We start from the raw sequence: 14,962 nt of genomic DNA, 5'->3' as shown, positions 1-14,962 counted from the left end.
AAATAGCATTTCCCAGTTCTAAAAATGCATGTCATGTTTTATGGGGCCAGCAACTCAGCCAGTAACAGGGAGGGAAAGAGAAATATGTGTTTAGTCTTGGCACCCGTCAATCCAGCATCCCCAGCGAGAGCAGGGTGTTCCAATTACACCGTGTGCCTGACGTGTTTTTCCTGTAGTACATAGGCATGGCCAACATTCCTACATTTGTCTCCTGTGTTACAATTGCCACCAATGCTCTTGAGCTAATTAAATCTGAGAAGCCCTGTGTCAGGGAATGAAAATCCTTTCCCAAAGCAAATGATTGTTTAGGCTTATTCAATGCACTTCCAGAGTCCCTTCATTTGATCAGTAATATCAAGTAGACTGTTTCTGCACCATCAAGGGATCTCAAATGTGTTATTTTAAAGTACAGAATCTGTACTGAAATTATTCTCTAACATCTCGGTTGCTTTTTTTAGAGCCATTTAAAACTATTTATTTATTATTTAGAGTCATTTAAAACTATTATCTATTAGGATTTAGTTCTTTGCTCTTATTCAACCTTCAGACAACTACTTCTAATCTTGCCATACTAATGGAAGTGTGAACCAGTTGCTTACAATGGAGGCTGTAAAATTACCTAGTTGTTGGCAGAGATCTCATTTTCCATCTATTAATCCACACTGAAAAGAGGCTGTCATAAGCTGGTTAAGGGCACCACCACTAGCCATATCTTCAGGAATCTTTTTTAAGGGTCTGAAGGTTGAACTGTATCTGTATTTATATCTCTCTCTCTTCAACCATGAGAGAGATGCCCAAGCAGCATTATTTCAGGGTTCCCAACTTGCCTTGAAAGGCAGTGGGCACTAGGTCCAAGCTGTTATTTTTTCCTTTAAAAATCTTACTTGATAACTTTAAGGTATAGTGAGAAGAAGCTGTTCATTGCAGCTACACTTGTTCTATGAATAAAATGTTCTATTCATGAGGAAAAATCAGAATTTGAAAATATTTAAAATAAATGAACTGAACAAACTGAAATTATGGAAGTCAAACCCCAAAGGTGGATGGAATATAGATAAGAGCTGGAACTGAACTCAACAGATTTGTTTTCATTTTTCAGCTTCTTCATGGCTTTGCAGGAGAGGCATTGAGCAAGTCTAGTGCAGAAGAAATTTCCCTGGCTTTGAAAGCCCTTGGGAATGTAGGACATCCAGCCAGCATCAAGCACATCAAGAAGTTTTTGCCAGGATATGCAGCTGGTGCCTCGGATTTGCCACTTAGGGTCCATGTGACTGCTGTGATGGCCCTGAAAAACATAGGCCTAAAAGACCCCAAAATGGTAAGAAAACAAAGCTGCCTCCTTTGCCCTTGTGACTTCCACTTACAAGGCTGCTGATGGATAATGGGTGATGAGGGAAAAAGAGATTTTTTTTTTTTTCCGAAGATAACATTATTTTTAAAAAAATACTTAGCCATTCTTTGGTAGGCATGCCTTATTTCTTTTGACATTAACCTCCAGTATTTCAGACTGCAACAAAAAATCCCATTAAAAGGATACATTCATTGTTGTTGAAGACAAATCAGTATTTCTATTACAAACATTTAATTTCCAAGGACATTAGACAGAAAACTAAATTATTGACCCAAATGTGTTTAGTGCTACTTCACCTTTGGTATGTGAGAGAACCACAAAATAAGGTTTTCAGAAAATTGACATTTAATACCGAGTGTCACATCTAATTGTAATTCAAGACCAGATTTTATTGTAAATAGATACCAGGGGTTTGCATCCTAATTACAAATTTACAGACATTGTGTGGGTTTAAGTCATAAACAGAACATTTACCAAATGTGACTTTTGTCCCTGACTGAGATAATTATTAGATCTCACATACAATGCCTACACCAGCATACTCTCATGTACCACAGGCATCACTTTACAATTGTTTTCACTTTGAAGCAATGTGCTTTTAAACAGAAACCTTTTCAAGCTTTTCAAGATTTTTTCCTGATGTTGAAATTTCTTGTTTAATATAAGTAAATTCTTAATATAAAAAGTAAAATCAAAGCTTTCATTAACTATTCACCTACTAATCAGAATCAGTGTTTCCATTATACTCATTTTTTGCATGTGCTTCCCAGTTTGAGTGCACATATTGATCCACAGACAATAGTGAGCCAGGGTATGCTTTTAACCAAAAGAATAACGAAACAATTTAGTGGAGTGCAGGAGCTGGATGGGGAAATGCAGGGGAGGGAAGGGAGAGAATTGCAAGTGTAGAAGTTAAAGTATTTTCTGGGGAAGAAAAAAAGCTAATTTGGTGTTTGAGAGCAACACTGCATCTCTGATTGGTCATTGGCCTGGCTTTCCACAGGTGCCCCAGACAACTCAATTTCATTTTCTATGCATTTTCTTTGGAGAAAATGGATCTGGAACAAGTTAATGATTGTGACTGCTTTTTAAATTGTTTAAAACATGGTTCAATGCCTGGTTTGCAGCTAGGTACAGACCCATATTTGGATTAAACATACTTAATTCATGGCCTTTTTTATTGTTTAATTTGAAAAGCCTCATTTAGGCCTACTGCATCTTTGTCATCTTGTCTACACTGGCACTTGATAATCAACATATTGAAATTCATAAAACGAGTCAAGGTTTCTTCCAAAGTTTGCTGAAGTTTCCTGGGTCATTCTTCATTACAGCTCATGGATGTGCACTCTCCCAGGCAGGACAAGGCCGTGCAGAAGGGTTACCAGAACAGTAATACATCAGCCACATCCATTTTAAACCTAGGGCCAATGGCTCCTGTGCCCCCTGGAAACTGCAAAGGTTCCAGTACAAAACTGGTCTTGGTAGTGAATATTGCTGAGGGCAAACATGTCAACCACAGTACTAATAAGGAAATTACATTTATTGCATTAAATTTTGGTTTAAGATGCCTATATGGCATAGAGATTTCTGGTAATAAATTAGGTTTAATTTGTTTCATTTTTATTCTGTTATTTAGCAGAAAGTACTTCAGAAGATCACATTATTAGAAATAAGTTGTACCTTTATGCGTAGGGATAAGTGATTACTGAAATCACTTCTCAGGTATGTAATGGATTAATAAAATCTCTTTTACCTAGAGTGGGATAGCTCAGAAAAGGATAGAAGACTTGATGTAGAAGTTATCCAGTGAAGTTCCTTGGCTTTGATTGTGTAGGAAGTCAGACTACATTACCATAATGCCCCTTCCAGCCCTTGGACTAAGAAACCACAGAGTTGCCATAATAATTAAATAATCCAAATTTTACTGCCCTAGTGATGAAACAGATCATTCACTGGTGTTGGGTGGTTATTAGCAAAATGTTCAAACATACAGTAAAACTGGATATATCTATTATTTTCAGGTCCAGGCTATTACCCTTGAGATTTTCCTGAATCAAAAAATTCATCCTCGAATCCGAATGTTGGCTGCAGCGGTTTTACTTGAAACCAAGCCAGGCCTTCCAATCGTGATGACATTAGCTGATGCTGTGCTGAAGGAACCTAGCATGCAAGTGGCAAGTTTCATCTACTCTCACTTGAGGGCCCTGGGTAGAAGCACAGCTCCAGATCTTCAAGTGATGTAAGGAAAATTCCTTTCCTAGGAGAAACGCTTCTTGCAAGCTAATTGAAATGTTAATGTGCTCACCGAAATTTTTCAGGGCTTCTGCCTGCAGAATGGCTGTCAGAGCACTAAGTCCCAAGTTTGACAGATCTGGATATCAGTTCAGCAAAGTTTTCCGCTTCAGTATCTTTAAAGGTAAGATCCAGAAGATTTTGTAGAGAAATATACACTGGTGAATGTGTGGGGGGAAAAATTGTGCAGTATGAGAACCCAATTCTCCTAGCCAGCTGTTAGGCTGCATGTTGCTCCTCCATATTTTCCTATTTTCAGTGAAAAAAATATCAGAATCTCAGGGTCTCCATTTGAAGAGTGTTTGTGTCCCTGTGTGTTTTGCATTGTACACTGCCAGCATGAAATTACCACAGGGCTTGTGGGGCTCTAACCCTCCATTTTCATTAGTCAGGGAGGCACATGCTCCTGTATCAAATGCTGTATTCTCAGTGGTGCTTAACAATTTCATACCATTGTTCAGCACCAAACAAACAGAAGGGACCTAAATTACTGCTGAAGTGGATTAATTTCTACCAGTGTTGAACACCTACAACTCCTGCTGCATCCAAATGTGATGCTAAATACTCTTCACCCCAACAATTGTGCCCAGTGAAACAGAAAACTGAAAACATTCAGGTGTGACAATTCAGTGCACCCATAAGCAGCTACATCAGGTTTATTGTCTAAAGATTTTTCTTGCATCTTCCTACCAAGATTCTTTACTAGAATGAGTAGATCCATGTATGGTACCTGGAGACTGGCCAGTTAGATCTGAGTTGCACATAAAAATGTAGTTAAAGTAGGGAAGGACCAGATTAGAAGACAGGTTTTGCTGGGCCACATTGTAGCTTTTGCTATTTTCCATGTATGTTATTTTTCTCAGTAGATTTTTTAAAGGAACTCCTCTATATAAATGACCGTGACAGCCTCAGTGATTTGGCATATGTAGCTGGTAGATTTGGGAGATTATAGCTGCAAACACAGTCTCCTTACACATGCTGCTTATCTATCAGGAGCTGGATTTAGAACTTTTGTTATTCACTGGTATGTGTTAAGTAATCAATATTAAGAGACTCTGAAACATCTGAAATCCACAGTGCTGAGTGTACAAGTACTGCTGCCTCCTTTTTGGAGACAGGGGTATGGTTTGGAAGACTTTTGTAAATCTTGTTGTCTTGCCCCAGTTTTGTGGGTTTTACATGGCCATTTAATGTGCTTATAATAGAAATAAATATAATATATACTGTAAGAATCACAGTAATATACTATACATGTGCTTGCTGCCTCAGTGATGGAGACAGCAAGTGCCCAAAGAAACACAGTCACTAATATACACCACGTGAACTTTAGTGCTACTTGAAATACATTCAGGGATAGATACATTTTCTGTTAATATGAAGATATGTGTTTCTTGGTTTAGGCACTCATTTTGTCTTCTAATTTTTGCTTTTAAAATTAAGCCATCTAAATTTTTACACAGCGAGAAAGAAGGGTGCAATATGTATGAGGGATGCTGGCAGGAGGCTATGTGAAATGGAATATTTTATTTTGGCTGTAGCCTGGAAATGCAGTACATCAGGGAATTGCTGTTACTTCCTGGTGAAGACCATTTTCAGTAATTTGGCTACCATGGATAGGAAGGTCCTCATCCTGAAAAATAAAAAACAAGATCTTTTTCTCGCACATGCTAATCTTAGACTTGTATAACTCAGCTAAATTAAGTCAATCTCCTACTACACTAGTATGGGAAGAGGATCCATCCTCCAGCTTTCTAATTTGACTTGTCTCCACTAGCCACAGGTAAAATGTGTTTCTGTGAGTCCATTCTGGAGGAGTTACCATAGTGACGGCTGTAATGCAGTACCTATTTCCTTGATAAAAACAAAAATCTGCCCCCAGCATCACAGATCTTTGTGGTGCTAGATGCTGAATTTTTAATGACGGGCAATAATGTCAGCTGAATCTATCTCTAATCTGGAATTTGTCACACATGGCCACCACAAATAGTGCTTCATGCTCTACACGTTGCTATTGAAATCAAAGGGGTGATTCACGTTCTGCTCAGTGTGAGGACTGTGAGAATCTGACTCTCAATATGCACAGATTCATACAATTAAATGTGTACTGATGTTTGTATGTACCAAAGACTGCTTTCTTTGCTCATTTAGCCTTCTTTCCCTCATCTTTGGGGCAAGATAGTAATCAGATGCAGGTGTCATCAAACTGTCACAGTGAAATGGCAAATATATTCTTGGAGAATTAGCACTATGTAATGCCTGAGGTATGGAAAATAGTCCTGCTCTCTTGAAGTCAATGAATTCTATGTAATCATTTAATAATTTCTAAGCAATACTTCTTATTAAGTATCAGGAAGTACCATGGACTTTTTGACTAACGGGTTTTGTGGTAAGAACATAAAAAATAGCTTTAACAAATTCACTTAAAATACTGTGCCTCAGTTTTAGTGTCCTGTCCACAAAACACCTGGCATTGCCTTAGCTAAGCTCATGCCGAGAAAAAGCAGTCTTCCCATTTCCAAGTTTCCTATCAACTCACTAGTAATGTCCCAGTGTGGCACCACTTTGTTGTTTTGGGTTTTTTTTTAATAAGATCATCATTACTATCTACTAAATGTTCTCCACTCATTCCTCTGTCAAAAGTGGGGTGGCATAAATAGCTGTGTCTTGATTGCAGGAGCTGTTTATGAATCTCATCTGCTGTGGGTAGATAGTGCCCAACACTTTGGATAGCACAATAAATTCATACAGCAAAACAATGAAGGCAATGTGGCAAAATTACAGTTCATACCTATTTCCCTATTCTCCAAAAGGTGTAGGAACAGAGGAAGAGGGCTAGAAAAAAAGCACAACGAGGGTGTCTACATATCCTCTCAGCCTTGTTTCTCTTGAAACCTAAGGAAACTTAGAAAAGCAGAGGTATTACTTTAATTCATAAAACAGGACAGGATCTAACTGTGCCAAGACCAAGAGAAATAAATAGAAACAAATTGCTCAAAGTTCACTCAATAGTTAACAATAATTTAACAATTGGTGCATTTCATGTAAGGATTACAGCATTTGCGACTAGATTTATTAAATAGTTTTTGAGTCATTTGAGAGACAAATCTATAGCTCACCATCTGTCCTTATAGGACATCTGTATCATTTTCCCTGAACTATTAGCAAAGGATGGCAAATCTCTTTTCATTTCTCATCTCCTTAGTCAAGGTGCCCTAAATGACATCTCGTAAAAGCATTTCATAAGCTGATTTTACAGAGTGTGACTGGATGTAAATTATATAGATAGGCATATTTTCCATACTTGGAGAACTTCATGAGGTGGGCCCATAGGAATTTCAGGAGGTTTAACAAGACCAAGTGCCAGATGCTACACGTAGGTCGGGACAACCCCCCATATCAATCCAGGCTGGGGAATGAACAGACCAAAAGAAGCCCTGCCAAGAAGGACTCAGGGTGCTGGAGAAGGAGAGCCTGGACATGAGCCAGCCATGTGCACTTGCAGCCCAGAAAGCCAGTCGTGTCCTGGGCTGCAGCAAAATAAGCCTGACCAGCAGGACACGGGGGAATTTCTGCACCTCTCCTCTGTTCTTGTGTGCCCCACCTGCAGTGCTGCATCCAGCTCTGGGGCCCTCAGCACAGGAAGGACATGGACCTGTTGGGGCAAGTGTTAAGGAGGACCAGAAAGATGATCAGATGGGTTGAACACCTTTCCTATGAGGAAAGGCTAAGTGAATTGGGACTGTTCAGTCTGGAGAAGAGGTGGCCTGATTGTGGCCTTCCAGCACCTGAAGGGAGTGTGCAAGAGACCTGGAGAGCATCTTTACACAAAGACATGGAGTGACAGGATAAGGGGGAATGTATTCAAACTGAAAGGGAATCAGTTTATATTAGATATTACAAAGAAATTCTTTACTGTGAGGGTGATGAGACACTGGCACAGGTTGCCCAGAGAAGTTGTGGATGCCCCAATTCTGGAAGTATTCAAGGCCAGGCTGGATGCAGATTTGAGCAAACTGGTCTACTGGAGGGTGCCCATGCCCATGCCCATGGCAGGAGGTTAGATGATCCTTGAGGTCACTTTCAACCCAAACTATATATATTCTATGATATAGCAAAAGCAACTGGAAAAATAGCCTAACCACCATGCAGTGACCAGTGAGCTTGTAGCTTTGCCCATTATTACTTTATAAAATCAGAGTATTCTGTTTATAACTGTTTTAGAACACCAGTTTTATAGCTAAGTTTTCTGGCCTTGCTCATAAGATATTGATTATTAAATTAGTAAATAGATATAATCTGCACACTCTGATCTAAAAGCTAACTGTGCTGTGGTTTACTGCCTGTTTCTCTGCAGAGTTCCTTATGAGTGGGCTGGCAGCTAAATATTTGTCATTGAATAATGCGGGTAGCTTAATTCCAGCTATGGCAATGTCCCAGCTACGGACTCATTTCCTTGGAAGAGTGGCTGATCCCTTGGAGGTAATTGGGTCTATCCACAGTTTGCCCTCTAATCCCTTCTTACCACCATCCTTCACTGACATCTGCACTTAACTTCTTCCTACAGGTAGGAATAACAGCTGAGGGACTGCAGGAAATGTTTGCCAAAGGTTATGCTCCTGACAGGGACTGGGAGACTGACTATGACTTCAAGAAAATCCTGAAAACGGTAAATTCTGGGGGAAAAGAAAATCTCTGATATTGTTTTCTCAGATGTTATGAAGAATCAGGCTTTTTTCATCTTCTCACACAGCTCTCTGACTGGAAGGCATTCCCCAGTGACAAACCTTTTGCATCATGCTACTTGAAGATGTTTGGCCAAGAGCTGTTTTTTGGTGGACTTGATAAAAACGCCATCCAAAATGCACTGCAGGTATCATTTTTAAAGCACCACAACCTATGCATCAAAAGCTCTAAAATACTGTTACTTTCATACATTCTCTCCCTTTTATAAATTCATGGTTGGGTTTTTTGTCTCTAGTATTAATCAAGGCAAATAAGGTCAAGCTTTGATCAGGATTATTTATAATCATTGCTGGCAGAATTTCCCCTGAGGCATGGTTAATGACATGGATCATGATATTCAAGTTCTGCTTATTTAGACATGTTGAACTCTGTAATTGCAGGCATGGTATGGATCTGATGAAAAAATCCCTTCAATAAGGAGAGTAATCAGTAGCCTTCAAAGTGGTGTAGGGAGGCAGTGGACCAAAGCTCTCCTGTCCTCTGAGATCCGACGCATTGTGCCCACCTGCACTGGCTTCCCAATGGAGACCAGCTTCTATTACTCTTCTATTACAAAAGTGGCAGGAAATGGTAACATATCTCATTGCATTAGTAATACAAACATTCTTGCTAGGACTGGAGGTCGTTTTTAACCCTTTCTTTTCTTTCTTTTTAATAGTTCAAGCACAGATTACACCTTCTCCAAAGTCTGATTTCAGATTGACTGAGTTACTAAATGCCAACATTAGGCTGAGATCCAAAACAAGTCTAAGGTAAGTATTTAGTATAAAATAAAAGAATAATATTTTCAAGTAACAGAGACCATAAATATTCAACAGCTGATTGCTGCATGAACATAATTATACCCTCCTTCTACCTTTTCAGCATGGCCAAGGAGATGACCTTTGTAATGGGAATTAACACACATACAGTCCAGGCAGGGCTGGAAGCACGCACCAAAATGAATGCTCATGTACCTGTGAATGTTGTTGCCACTATCCAGATGAGAGAAAAAAATATCAAAATTGAAATTCCGCCATGTAAAGATGAGACTAACGTAATTACCATAAGGTAAGACCTAGCACTTACTATCTTTCTATGTAGCAAAGCAGAGTCACCCAAATATATTTAGGAATCTTGTCTCTGACTTACAGCTTGGATAAGTGGTGGTGATTGATACAGTCAATGTTTATTTTGAATGAAGTGACATGCACTAAAGCTTTGTTTGAAAATACGTTTTACTTTCTGTGGTCTTCACCTGAAAATTCTTGGGACTATATCTCAGTTGTTGAGATCCATAAGATATCTGAAACAAGAATTACATAAAATTTCTATCTTGGTACAAATATTTGAACTGGAAACACTAGGTAAGATATAAGCCAGATGAATCCTATCAGTTAGAACAGTTAACCCATCTATATTTGCATTAGATGCCTTGAAGCATAGAGGGTTTGGTGTTTTTTATGTTTTTACCTTGTTCCCCTGTGGCTGCCATTTGGTTTTCTTACCTGTTAGGTCTCCTTGATTTATTATCAGTGCATGCAATTACAATACACTCTGGAAAACTGTTGTAGCCAGATGCCAAACAAATGAAAACAGATGGAAATACAAATGCAAAGAGCAGGACGAAACAGAAAGAATATGTCCAAGGAATCAAAGCAGTAGACCAAACTTAGAAACCCTTCTCACGCACACACATGAAAAAAAAAACCTGAGAAAGAGAAGCTGAAAATTCTTCACAAAGGAAAAAGCTTCACTGACAACAGAAATCAGCGATTATACAAACCACGGAAATGTTAACAAGTTTCTGCTCTAGGAATACAGCTGTAACAAAAGAGATCAGTTCCTTGATCCAGTTGCAATTAGCATTCATGGCTGCTGGGCCAGAGATGCTCTGCAGGTCTCCTCAGTTTAGCCACCAGTTAGGCTAATCATTATTTTCCCTTGTCTTTCAATAGTCACAGACCATTTGACGTGCGTTTGACATGTCATCCTCCTCCCTAAGACAATTCCTTCACTCCATCAAGTATGGCTGTAATAAGGTTCTCTCCATGCAGAGGTAGGGTGGGTCTCAGCATTTCAGAGATGAAAAGTTAGCTGCATGGTTTTTTTGGTTCAGTTTCTTATGGAGGCCAGAACAGTCTGCTCCTAAGGTCATCAGGGACAGCAGACAACAACTCTCACTAGTTCTCACTGTTAGAGAGAGTGAGGCAGATATTAATGAACTCAATAAGCACACTGAACTGAAATGAGAATATTGAATACTGATAGGGAGTTTAGAGCCTCAAGGAGAGAGAAATATTAGCAGAAGGATCCTCCCTGCAAATAGATAAAAATGTTCTCCTCCTTTGACTTAAGGGGAGATCAAATGAGACACAAAAAGGGTTAAATGCATTGCCATAAAGCAGAAAGCAAGTCAGTATCAGAAACAAGGCATTACAGCAGAGAAGCCCATGAGTTCCAGCACAAGCCCTGCTCTAGACCCTGCAGCATTACCATTTATAAAGTGAAGTAGTCACTTGGAAATAGCTCCATAATGCCAAGTATATGAGAAAGCTAATACTCACTAGATGACTTCTAGCACCATCAATTTCTCTCCAAAAAGCATTCCCATTCACTGTTACAAAACAAATGGCCAGTGGAAACCACACCGAGCAATGAAACAGCAATGAGTGCAAGTGAAGGCAAAGCAATAACTAGAGATTGTAACATTGAACCACATCACTGAGGAGGTCAAAGACCAAGCAAAGTAAAATCTTAGAGGTATGAAGAGAAACAAGCAGGCACAGTAGAGAGAAAGGAAATAGATATATAGATATATAAATATATAGATATATCTATATGTAGCTATATAGACTGAGTTAAAAAATTTAATTCAGCATAGTCATTTTCTTCCTTTTGCATAGATCTACTAAATAATAAAGATCCAATTGAAGTCAATGTTTTAGAGATATTGTGACATATTCCCTTGTTAGCTTTGAATTCCTCATTTAAAGAAATAGTTCTAGAAAGCTATTGATCTTTCATGTGTTTGTAAGCTCTGTTCAAAATATTTTTGTATTGGGCACTGTCTTGATGGTCAGCAGGTTACCTTCTACAATCCCATGGCATTAAGGCTAGACAGGATGTGTATTTTCCCCATCATCTCTCACATTCAGACACAGGAAGCAAACAGTTTTCAATAGCATTAGGTTAATTTATATCCTACACACCATAAAGGTTATAACCTGTCACAGCAGTGGGATTTATATAAATTTTCAAGAGCCGAAGAGAAATTCAGGTTAGTAATCACAGGCTCAAAAGAAGAAGAAAAAAAAAAAAAAAAAAAAAAAGAGAGAAAACTTTGGTGATGGAGAGGTTGCATTCCCAAGACAAATCAGCACATTATGGGCTCAACTCTCTCTGTAGCAAAAATCAGAGCACAGTAATTAATCGTACTATGGAGAGACTATATAGCATGTGTTTCAATTCAATCCTATCAAAATTTAATTAAAATAATGGTTATTTTTAAGGCTCTTTTAACATAATTATTTAGTATACTACAGATGGCTACTTCAACATACTTTTAAACAAAATTTACAAGAAGTAAAAATCAAATAAATTTCAGGGGAAATTAGAGCTCTGTGATTAAAGTATATATATGGAGAGCTGCCAGAGAATGCACTTTGCTAATATACCACATATTCATAATGACAGCCTACTGAATTATACACATAATCATGAATAGAGCTTGTGTCATAAGGTTTTTTGCTTATTTTAGCTGTAGGATAAGCAGAAATTGCTTCACATAGGCATCTTATTTGTAAGATGAACCAGGTAACTAGAAATCTCTTTGTCCAACATGACTACACCATGTGTAGCAGAAGATGCAGCATATGCTGTGATCTTGTTGAGGCAGTGAAGTGCGTTTGGGGGTAAGAAAAGGGAAACAGGTGGGGCTCCAAGTCTCTGTTTTTATAACACCTTTGCACCAAAGTTGGAAGGAAGATCCATAGGAAAGGCAGAAGATTTTGTTTCACCACATCAGAAAGAGAGTTAAAGTTTTGGTTGGCTAATTGTATCTTGTTTCTCATTTATTTACATGTGATGTCACACTGTGTTTCAAAATCTGGGAAAATAGTTTTTTGTTGATTGTTTTTTGTTTTAAACAGACATTTGGGCTCTCCTGTCCCCATGTTAGGGATGTATGTAAGGCCACACTCTCTGAAACATCAGCGTGTCCAACACAGCTGAGTTGCTTGTCCCTTACCCATGCAGTGAGTTTGGCTTATATTATAGCACAGCTTCTTCTCTCATCCAAAAAAATGCACTAATACATATTGGAAAACCTCTTTTTTATTTTTTCTCCCTTGTGTGGGATCAGAGAGAACAGATTCTTTCATACCATAGCTTTAGGCCTTCTTTGTGACTGTTTTTTCTTGTTAAAGCACCAGAGCTGGCTCTTGTAGCCTATTTTTACTGTGCCGTGTGATTCTGCAGACATTGACATGTGTCACCTGTGATGCAGCTACATTTGTCGGCTCTCTGTGCTCAACAGGGAGGAATCGATCCTTCGCTTTCATTAGGTGGCAGGAGTAGACTATTGGCATAAAAATACTAAAAAAAATTGGAAAAGAAACCCCAGGGCTTTCTGCTTGGAGATCCAGCCTGCAGTTCAGCGGTCATTTGAATTATTGAATGGGATTAAAATAAAACCATTTCCCTTTTTGTCTCTTTACCCAGATGAACTATCTGAAATGCAAGTTGATTTGTATTTTCTTTTATCCCCTCAGCTTGTTAGGGAGAATATTTTATTTCAGATTCCATTCTTCAAGGTTCTCCTATCACCCAGCGTGGAGCGTTGCTGTCATGTCCTTATCTAAAAAAAGAGAGATGGAAAAGAAAACAAAGCCCACAGGTGACACACGTTTTATTGAGGTGTTCCACATGAAGAGCAATTGTGTGCTTTACATTGCACACAGCACGGTAGGAGCCTTCAAGAGGAAGAGAGGGCTATCAAATGAATACAAATTCATCTTTCAAATAGGTTAGATTGGAATTGCTCAGGCTAGTACAGTGTGGACCGTATTAAAATAAAGACCATTTTGAGACCATCTTTCCATTCACTGTCACAGCGGCCACCTCCATTGGCAGACCACAAAAGCCCCAGGGCAAAGAGATCAGCTTCATCCTTGAGAAAGAACGCATGGGGAATTTTGAGACTGATAAACGGCTAATAAGGTAGAGCCTAGCACAGTGTTAATAGCTGAGGAAAATAGGGTTTTGTCTCTCAGAAACATTTCAGCATTCGAGATGTTTCTCTGACCCAATACAAAGCTCATAGTTCACAGCATCATAACAAGTTCCACGAAGAATGTGGGGTATGAAGCCAGGGGTTCAGGATATTTTGCCATGAGAGCCTCAGTCTGATGCTGCATCTTCTGTCACTTATCTGGGACCCTGACTAATACACTTAGAATTCACAACATTGGAAACAATGTACTGAACAGATTTACATAAAAAGGCTCTTAACCTTCCTGCTCAACTCTCTTGACCTCTTGCCAAGTCATGGCCAAGCCATGAGTATTAGTGAATTTAAATCAAGCTGGAGACACTTAGTTTCATGATTTCACAGTCCTTGCTTCAATTCTGCTCTAATAAAAATTGCACAGGAAACAGCATTCAATTGCTACCAGTCCCCAGGCTGTTTTTTGAAGTTATGGCACTATTTTTTCCAAATACAATGTCAAAAGAAGTCAGAACTAAGGCTACTACAGTGAACACAGAGAAGATGAGTTTAAAATTTTAGAAGTCCAGGCTCAAAATAGGAGACTCAAAAATTTAATAATGTAATCCACAACCAGACTTCTAAGTGTGCTGTTTTATGGTATTAGGATATGAAGATCCACCCAACTCTATGGTTTTTAAACTGTACACATTAGTCTAAAATCCCAACTGGGCTATCTGCCCCCAGGATTGGTCTGTGTTTTTATTGACTCTTAGCAGTCCTTGAAAACACAACAGGAAGGATGCTGTAAATATCTGTAAAGCAATTTGCAAGGTATGATGCTTGTTGCTGAGTGCAGGCTACAAGGCATTATTCAGGTCTGCTCCTCAGCAGTGCTTTATCAATTCAGGTTTCCTCTAATGTTTATTCTGCAGGTCTAAGACATTTGCTGTTACGCGAAATATTGGGGATTTGGCTGCTAGTAAGATGACTCCAGTTCTTTTACCTGAAGCAGTGCCTGACATAATGAAGATGTCCTTCAATTCAGATTCGGCATCAGGCGAGACTGATAACATTGGGGTAAATGATGTAGTGTCTGACTATTCTTTTTTGGGCTTTTAAACAGTAGGGAACCATTTCTTTTCTCTATAGGAAAGGGTACAATTCATCTCTGACCAATGCTGCTTCACTCAAATAAGTCAGGTTCAATCTAATAACACAAATAGCCCTATAGTAACATTATTTTAAAATCTGGAGTGTAATATATCAAACTTGCAACACTTTGTCTAAAGCAAAAGCATTTTCTTTGGTAATTAATTTTGCACTGCCATCTACAGGCCCATGATCTTTAAAATACTTTGCAACCATTATGGAAGCATCACATTCCTGGG

At 38.8% G+C, this 14,962-nt stretch overlaps 1 protein-coding gene across 1 annotated transcript in view; it reads left to right on the top strand.

Moving 5' to 3' along the window:
* The window catches only part of LOC128792447 (vitellogenin-1-like), a 42,948-nt gene that overhangs the window by 11,559 nt on the left and 16,427 nt on the right, over window positions 1-14,962 (top strand). Inside the window, exons 11-20 of the mRNA XM_053950881.1 lie at window positions 1,100-1,318; window positions 3,373-3,590; window positions 3,670-3,767; window positions 7,998-8,122; window positions 8,208-8,309; window positions 8,394-8,513; window positions 8,767-8,956; window positions 9,045-9,138; window positions 9,251-9,436; window positions 14,507-14,651. Coding sequence (XP_053806856.1) covers window positions 1,100-1,318; window positions 3,373-3,590; window positions 3,670-3,767; window positions 7,998-8,122; window positions 8,208-8,309; window positions 8,394-8,513; window positions 8,767-8,956; window positions 9,045-9,138; window positions 9,251-9,436; window positions 14,507-14,651 — 1,497 coding nt within the window. The remainder of the gene's footprint in view (window positions 1-1,099; window positions 1,319-3,372; window positions 3,591-3,669; window positions 3,768-7,997; window positions 8,123-8,207; window positions 8,310-8,393; window positions 8,514-8,766; window positions 8,957-9,044; window positions 9,139-9,250; window positions 9,437-14,506; window positions 14,652-14,962) is intronic.

Source organism: Vidua chalybeata, chromosome 9 (genome assembly GCF_026979565.1).
Source record: "Vidua chalybeata isolate OUT-0048 chromosome 9, bVidCha1 merged haplotype, whole genome shotgun sequence".
Taxonomy (NCBI): domain Eukaryota; kingdom Metazoa; phylum Chordata; class Aves; order Passeriformes; family Viduidae; genus Vidua; species Vidua chalybeata.
The sequence above is the reverse complement of the archived record's forward strand: the minus strand, read 5'-3'. Positions and strand labels throughout refer to the sequence as shown.